The 9157-nt window shown below is 29.8% G+C and overlaps 1 protein-coding gene across 2 annotated transcripts; it reads right to left on the bottom strand.

The window, feature by feature from the left end:
* Positions 1-6327: 6327 nt before the first annotated feature.
* On the bottom strand, positions 6328-7043 carry LOC110037765 (auxin-responsive protein SAUR32-like). 2 transcript variants are annotated; one of them, XM_020742477.1, is made up of 2 exons: positions 6452-7043; positions 6328-6417 (listed from the first exon to the last, which is right to left on the bottom strand). In XM_020742477.1, exon 1 carries the CDS (start codon positions 6804-6806, stop codon positions 6507-6509), a length of 300 nt encoding a protein of 99 aa, XP_020598136.1. In that variant the 5' UTR covers positions 6807-7043; the 3' UTR covers positions 6328-6417; positions 6452-6506. The 2 variants fall into 2 exon arrangements, with proteins under 2 accessions (XP_020598136.1, XP_020598129.1); XM_020742470.1 differs by having other exon boundaries at positions 6333-6410; positions 6445-7042.
* Between the last annotated feature and the right edge of the window lie 2114 nt (positions 7044-9157).

Here is a 9157-nt window from a genome sequence, read left to right on the forward strand (position 1 = left end):
AAATATTTTAATATATACTTAAGTTTAGGTGTTACATGCGTAAATGCATAAGAATTTAGTGGCATGTATGTAAATATTCCTTTAGATAAACCTCATTAAACATTTAATTAATTATCAAAATCACAAATTATTTTTAAAATAAATTAAAATGTATTAAGTATGAGCACTATAGAAATGATCATAAATAAGAAATTAAGAAAACTAAAATAAAAGTGTTTAAGAGAGTAATGTGGTATAGTTGCAAAAGCCAATCAAAGCGATTTATCAAATCAATATTAAAGTGTAACGTTCATGTTTATCATGCCCATTTCTTCAAGCTTACACTTCTCAAACCAATCACTTTGTTATTAATAATTGCAAGTCTAAAGGATCTCTCTACCTTCATGCATATGTGTTGATAGCAACCGCTTTATTATTTATTTAGGATAAGATATTTAGAGACAAATCATTTGGGTTCCTTGTCATGTTTTTGATGACATGTATTTTGTTAATTATTTTTAAACTTACTCATGATGCAATATGTTACCCTTCGTTAGGCCCCTTGTCAGCTCTGTATTTGATAAGAATTCCCTTTAAATTATCATATAGTATCAACTTCTCAATCAAAACATTATAATACTCAATATCGTCGTCATGATAGATCATTACAATATATACAACAGTTTGATCTTTTCATGCCTTCTGCTGATTTTTTCATATATGATGGTAATTTATAGTATTTATTTTGAATAGTATCCATAATAATTATGAGTGATCAATCAAAAAAGGGCAAGTGCTAAAATATTTAGAAGGAATAATGGTTAACTGTTGATTTATGATAATTATATATTACGATCACATCAATGAATTTTCATGATTAAATAACATAAGAATATAAAATATATTGTTGTTATTTTTGTCGTTAATTTCCCTCTATACAAGTGTATAAGAATGGTTCTTTTGGGAAACTTTGATTTGGATTAATTTATAAACTCCACAACATTAATAAATTTGGTTGTCTTCTTCAGAAGATCACCAATACTTATAAGAGGACTCTTGGGTACTGAGAATTCAAAGTTCATTCACTATAGCTTCAAAATGAAAGTCAATTTAGCAGGAGATTTATCATTTTTAGCCACCTAACATGACATTTGGTTAAAACTCATGTGGCATGTTAGACTATCTTCCTTCTATTTGATGAGAAAGAGAGATTGTAAAGTTCTTCAAAATCTTTTAGATGGAGAGAATTAAACCAATAACATATATAAAAACTTCAGAGAATGCTCGAGGACAAAGAATTGAATCCCCTCCTTTCCATGACATTAAATATGATAGCGAAAATGTTTTACTATATGTTGTACTTCTAATATATGGAATAGTATCGATTATTATCTTTTTACCTTTATGATACATAAGAGAGAGATTGAGCAACCTCAGTTAATAAATAAGCTAAAAAAACAATAACGTTATAGGAAAACCATTAATTGTTAGCAAATTATTCAAAATGAGCACTTAGTTAGTTTTGAGAAATAAAGACAGTGATGATGGAAGTTTTTTCTACGTTGTGCTACAAATGCATCATGGTAATCTATGTACAAGGCTCGAATTTCGCATCTTTGTTATGATTTGATTTGATTTCCATAGTTCACTGCTCTTTTTCTTCCCATGATAAAATAGACAATTCAACATACCGCATCAATTAATATTATTGAAAAATCTTGTTGAGTCTTAATGTTAAAAGAGATTGTAAATTCTAAGAGGAGGTGATGGAAGCTTTACAACAAAAAAGCAAACAAACAAAAACAATAATAATCTAGTCAGATAATCTACTTTCACTATGTCGCATCATAAGAGAACAATCACTTCTAGAGATAATGAGATTCGAATAGGTGCATATGCAATTAATGCAATAGAGTGAAGAATGTCAATTTGCAAAGTCTCTATGTGCTTATAGATCTAATATATCCTTTTTATAATTCACAACAATTTTGTTTAAAGTAATAACTATTGTCGTAAAATGAATGAGACAATAGATCTAACATGAATGAGATAGTAGACCTAACATAAAGAATACAATCCATCACTATGGAGGATATTGTTTGTAATATAAGCTTGTTCTATTTTGCTGGTGAATAAATTCTCCTTTCAATAAATTATATTGTGATTGAGGTTCACTTAATTTTAAAGCTCGCCTTTAGAGTTCTCCCAATAGGGCTTCAAATGACTAGGCTTTATTCAAGTGCCTTCGACTCTTGAGAGGAAATGTACTGTTAAATCATTTGCAGCTTTTACTACAGTAAAAAAAAATTCATTATTAATAATTTTTTTGTATGTTGATTATCATGTGCACAATGTAGATGCCTTAAGACAAAAATTTAAGGATTACACCTACACAAAAATGAGTATTCATACGATCCTTTTTTTTGCCTTGTTTGGTTCTCTTAATTATAATTAAACTATCAAATTTAATATCAATTGTTAGGAAATTTTTTCTTAATAGGATAAAACATTTGGGAAATATTTTATCATTTGGGAGTCGTGTCAACTATATGTTAGTTCGAATAAAACTAGTTATAGATAAGATTGGATTAAGATTAATTCCAAACTTCTTGGAGAAAGGTAGGAGATAGATAAAATTCTGGCTAAACTAAATTAAGAAATTAACTAACAATGATAATATATTGCAATTTCTTGGCAAAGAAATAAAGGATAGATGCATTTGCTCTAATTCAATGTTTAACTATATTATTTAGCGTCAACATCATGAGTTATCAAGTCTTAAAAAAATTATTTGTTGAGCAATAATCATTGTTTTCAATAGGCCAAATTGATGTTGTCCGTGACCTAACATTGAAAGTCACCTTCTTCTTATCATGGAAACCACCAAGAGTGTGTTTAAATCAATGCTCTCTAATAATATTATTATTATTTATATGTCTACGACAAATCTACATCATCCGACACAATTCTCGAGGCATGACACGAATCCCAAAATAATCTTTTGAGACATAAATATTTTTATTTTTTATTAAAAGTCATCTGGTGTTTTTGATTTCAACAAATTTATAATCAAACGAATAAACTCAACACAATGTTAATCCATTAAATCTTTAAATATTGCTCACTGAATAGGACATATTTTGGTATTGTAACCGTCGTTGGCATCTTTCTACATCTTTAATAGCTTTTAACATTGTTTTATATTCCTAACAAATATTTGGCGTGCCTACTGTTCATTCGGTCTGCTCATAATCGCTCGGTCAACTGAACAATCTTTGCCTGATTAAACGGCCTTTAATCGAATGTTGACCTTTTTTAATAGACGATGTTGGTTAAAAAAATATTGCATAGTCATGAGGTGTAAGCTCGGTCGGTCAATATTATTCGGTTGGCTCTATGATCCGATCGATTTCATGGTGAACGTCCGAACATGAGCCCTCCTTAATCAATCTCAGGTCTTCTCGAGATTTGTGTAGACATATTTCTGATATACAAATGATTTTCTTAATTATTTCATAAGCTCTTATTTTGCATCTAAAATAACTACCTTTAATTAAATCGTTTTAGCTAAAATAGTGAAGTAATTTAGAGACCAAATCAAATTAATCATTAAAACAAAATATCTTAATTAATATAATCCTTAGCCCCTTTAATTATATTTTTTTAATGTCATTATGACGCAATTATGATGCTAATTGGATTCCATTGATTTTCTAGTAAAACTGGAAAAATTTACATTCATCCTCACAATTTTTGTGTATTAACATATCTAACACGTTAAGTTTGATATTTTACACTTGCAACACTTTGATATTACAAACTTATGCAGTAAATGTTAGATATAAGTATTGATATTTTTCTTATATGATTTTAAATATTTGAGTGTTATAAATGTAAATATGAAAATTTAGGTGGTGGATATGTAAATACCTAAGACTTGTGTGATTTGCATGTAAATACCCCAATTAAAAAAATATTGTAGATGCTATGCCCATAAATAAAACAAACAACATTTGACTGTTTTTATTTATTTAATTAATTTAACTCTTAATCAATTTATTTGTAGCTATCAATTTTTATGGTCGAAAGGGAAATTGTCCGCCCTGTCACATATCATCATTAAGACACATTAAAATTTATATTATGAATGATAAATTTTGAGTTTAAATATCTTAATCCTTTCTTAATTAGTATATTTTGCAGATTATATTAAGAAAAAAATATTAGGAAAGAATATGATATGAAAAAAATATTTTAAAATTTTTAATTAATTATTATTAATCATACTCATGTTGAAATGATTCTAATTAATGAACTTAAGATTATTTACTTAAATTTTAATTAATCTGATTATTATGATTGTTTCACCTTTTTTTTAATAGTAATAATGAAATATTAAGGGTCCATTTGGGGCGGCTTATTTGGTGCGGTGGCGTTTTGAAAATACACCTGAACTATTTACTATTTGGGTAAACTGCGTTTTGGCAGTTTATGCGTCTTTCAACGTTTTCACACCGCATATATCTAGGTGCGGTGACAGCTTTCAGACAACGGCCTGAATTTTCTAAAAAAATAAAAATTTATAATAGTTACTGCACCAAGTTTATTAACATATTATTTTTAATTAGCTTATCAGCAGATTATTCAATAAACTACAGCTGCCCCAAACAGATCCTAAATTGAACACCAATCTGTGATTTAAAATTTCAAATAAATAAATGGATTAAATATTTTTTTCGCTTCATAAAATATTCTGAAATAATATCATCTGTATTTTTATTTACCAGATTTTATTTCAATATAAATAAATTTATTTTTATTTAATGTTTGAAAAGCGAGTGAATGTTATTTAATTTATTCTTATTTTGTCGCAAAGAAAATAGTAAATAAAAAACTTAGCATTGAATGCGAATTTTATGAAGTGAATTTTTAGTAAGATTATAGTAAGAAGAAATTCGGAGCAGTAAATGAGTAAGCGAACGAATGCGCGCGAGATTGGACTGATTTCGATAAGCAGTATAAATAAATCATTAATTAAAAATAAATATGACATTATAGCATGATTTATACTAATTAAAAAACTTAAATGCAGCATTTATAAATGATACAAATCCTTTTCATAAGAGTGATTTTTTGTGATAATTAATTAGCTTCTTAAAAAAAGAAGAGGCTAATTCCGTGCGGTTGGGTGTGCAAGAGAAAAAATTATTTTATACGGACACCGTATACAAAAATGTATAGTGGCAAGAGAAAAAATTATTCTATACGGACACCGTATACAGAAATGCATAGTGGCCGATCTCCACCGTTCATCAGAGCAACAATGTATTTCGGTGAGCATCATTTTTATTTTTTTTTAAGAAAAAAATTGATAGACGGTGGAGATCGGATAACTTATTCATTTCTGCATACGGTGTCTGTATGGAATAATTTTTCGTGCAATAGGGTGTAATCGAGGTGTATTTGGGGTTTATTCGGGGTGTACATCTCTAATTCGTTCCTACGGTTAACTGCACGTAATATTTTCTTCGACTAACCACCAAATTTTCATGGATTATCAGATTTAGCCCTTTTTTTTTTTTTTTTTAATTCAATCTAACTTGACTTTAATCAACTCCAATTACTTCTCCCGTGTTTTACTAAATATTCTAATAAAATATTGTAATAAAAATGATTCTTGACTTTAAATTTTCAAGAACATAAAATAAAAGAAAAAACATTAAATTATATTGCCACATTAAAGAATATAAAAGTTTATTAAATATAATGACTCATTTCTAATTAAAATATAAAATTGATGCAATTAAACTTTAAAAAATAAAATAAATAACTAACTACTTAACTCAAATATGATACTTTTTTTTAAATACAATTCAAATGTATTAAAAAATCATTCTGTAATTTAATTTAGAAATATATAAATAAATTAATTAGACTAACAATTGTAAAATTTTATAGCTTGCTATCAAATATTGATCCGTATTCTGTATCAACTTTCCGCTCATTAAATCTATTTTAATATATATATATAAAATTGTTCGGTAAGTAAGAATGCATGCCACATATAAAAAGGCTTGTTTGGAGAGTAAGTTGAGCCGAATGAGCACGACTCAGCGCCGGACATGAGAAAATTTATCATAAAAATTAAATTTTTATAAAGAAAAATTAATCATCATAAAAATTTATTATATGATTTGAATGGTAGAAAATATTATCCATTGGATATAAAATTCTATCTCATAATAACTTTATCAAACATTCTTATATAAAAAATTTAAAAAAAAGTTTATTTATTTTAAAATAAATCGAATAATTTTATAATTCTTATAATTCTTAGGCAAAGAAAAGGAAAAAATAATAATGTAAACAAACATATCCGGTTCATAATAAAATACAAGATATTTCGTCATATCATCGATCCTTTCCTTAAAATAAAAAAAAATAAAAATAAAAATAAAAATAAAAATAAAAATAAAAAAGCTTTTACAGGAGGAGGAGGGAAACCAAATAAGCCATGAAGCACACAGTCAAGCCTTAAAGCATCTAGAGAAGTGAAGATGAAGCTGGCCATGTCCGGCGTTCTCGCGGTCTATTACACCCTGCACATGCCTGAAATCCTCCACGTGGCACGGAATCCTTATCGAACCCTTTTGCTCGAAGCCATACTCCTCCTCCGCCTCCTTGAGCAGCCCCGCGAAGAGAGGGTGGTTAACGTACTCCACGGGCACAACAAACCGCTGCATCTCCTCCCCCTTCCCACCTACTCTGAAAGCTATACATCCCTTCGGCGGCGCCGCCCCCTTCTTCCCTCCACCGCCGCCTCCCATGATCTCCTTCCGAAGGAAAAAAAAAAGGAATAGAAAGGAAGGAAGCCCTAGAGGAGAGAGAAAGGCCAGGGGTCGTCGGAGAGGGAGATGGAGATGATGAGGAGGAAGAGAGAGAAAGAAGAGTTGCAGAGGGAGATGGGGATGTTAGACATGGCTGTGGGAATGGATCGATGGTGAGGTCATAGAAGGCTGCGAGATTAGGGTGGGATTAATGGTGGGTTTATATAGGAAATTGTTTATGGAGAATTGGTCCAGTTGACCGCGGAAAATTAGGGAATTAAATTTTTTTTGTTATTATTTTTTAATTTATTTTAGTTTTCGGATGTGTGGTTACTGTCCAAGAATACGCCGTTGTACTCAATATCGATCAGGGTCCACATGCTAGGTGAGGAAGATCACAACTGGTTGAGGCTCGATTATATATATATATATATATATATATATATATAGATAATGGTCTAAAACTATTCAAGTCAACTTAGGCTTGGGTTCGAAAGTGTGGCTTCGTTCACCCAATCTTTTCTGAAAGTTGTGTAAGTAGAACTTAGACAACTTTTAGAAGAGATTGGGTGAACTTAGCCGCACTTTATGAGCTGTTCATCTATTATTGTTTCATCAAACAAAAATTTTTATAGCGGTCGACGTTCATTCTATTGAAACAGAAGTTCATCACCGGGTCAAATGAAACCTTAGTCTGCTAGTTGACAATCTATATAACTTTAATCAAGATACCTTGGATTCTTGTATATATGATGATGTTCGCGCATTATGATTAAATTCACTCAAATAATTTATAAATTATGAAAAATTGTGGTGAGCATAAATGTGACCCCAATATTATCAGAAATAAATGTTATTGCCTAAATCAATTTGGATTGGAATAAAGTTTGGCTAAATTATTGGGGAGGAGTATGCTTTAAATTTTTTTGATCTAGTTTAAATTTGATTTTTATGTAAAATATTTTGATTTTAAATCAAAGTAAATTTAAATAAATCTAGAAAGTGTTATTTTTAAGACTTACTTTTGATTTAATTCTAATATATTTAATTATCTTAAATAAATATATATCCTCAATACGATTTATTGGATTTTAATATGCAAATAAATTGATGCATTGTTGAATAAGGAAGGGCAAGTGGGGAGCCCCCATCAATTATTATTTCACATTTATACATAGACATTAGATTTTTTTTTATAAGAAAAAAAGTTAAATAAACCTAATTTAATATAAGATTATAGAGGTTCACTTTTCATTTTAATTAGAAAAATATAAGATTATAGATTAAAAAATAATGATAATTTGACATTGATGACGATTATGATGTATAATTTGAATTTTTTTTGTATCTCTTATGCTTTAAATTGAGCCTCAACTAATTGTGATATTCCCCAACTTGTGTGGGGGCTTCGTTCAATCTCCCAAGGGATGGGTTGGCTAGTAAGAGAGGAGATGATGAGGTATGTTGTGCTTGTGGAGCATGTTAGCCACCCGTTTTCTATTGGATTGCTCAAGGATTCTAGGGGGAGTAAAAAAATTATGTCCGCTAAATCAGATGTGGGGTCAATGATACAAATCACATCATGCCACCAAATATATGATATGATATGATACATTCCATTATTCGTTCATACAACGAGATAAAAGAAATTAATATTTTCTCATGTATGAGTTCTATAAGGACATCATGCCACATGGTGAATTTGGGTCCGTTTGAGGCGGCGGTGAGGCTACACTGCTGCACAATACTACAATTTTGTCTTTTTGGGTAAACTGAGTTTTGACAGCTTTTTAAAAAAGCTATTGTTGAAATATGTGTTTTCCTACAACCCCTAGTCATGTGCGGTGCAACTTTCTAGTTGTGATCTGACTTTAAGAAAAAAAAATTATAATAATTACCGCGACTCTTCTAGCATCAAATTAATAGCAGCTTCAGAGCTACTTTTTAATAAGTTACAGCTACCCCAAAGAGAATTTTATATTGCATCCGGATATTATAAATAAATTTACGTCTAGTGTTCAATTAAAAAGGTTAAAAAATTCGAGTGATCCCACTCTAAAAAAAAAAGTATTGAATGAGTTTTAATTGCACAACAGAGAATAAAACCTCCCCCAAAGAGGCCCTTAAGGCATGCACGATAGGCCTGTCAATTTGGCTCGTTGTTCGTGAACAGCTCGTGTTCGGCTCGTTAAGCAGCTTGTGTTCGGCTCGTTAACGAACGAGCCGAACACGAACAATTTTTTAAGCTCGAAATGTAAATGAGTCGAACACGAACAATAATTTGTTCGCTCGTGTTCTGCTCGAAATGACTCGAAAAAAAAAATTATATAACTTTTTATATAATAATATAT

This window comes from Phalaenopsis equestris, unplaced genomic scaffold (assembly GCF_001263595.1).
Source record: "Phalaenopsis equestris unplaced genomic scaffold, ASM126359v1 Scaffold000002, whole genome shotgun sequence".
In the NCBI taxonomy this organism is placed as follows: domain Eukaryota; kingdom Viridiplantae; phylum Streptophyta; class Magnoliopsida; order Asparagales; family Orchidaceae; genus Phalaenopsis; species Phalaenopsis equestris.

Bases quoted from the DNA above. Each gene is read 5' to 3' on its own strand.
- LOC110037765 (XM_020742477.1), bottom strand. From the start codon at position 6,806: ATGGGAGGCGGCGGTGGAGGGAAGAAGGGGGCGGCGCCGCCGAAGGGA.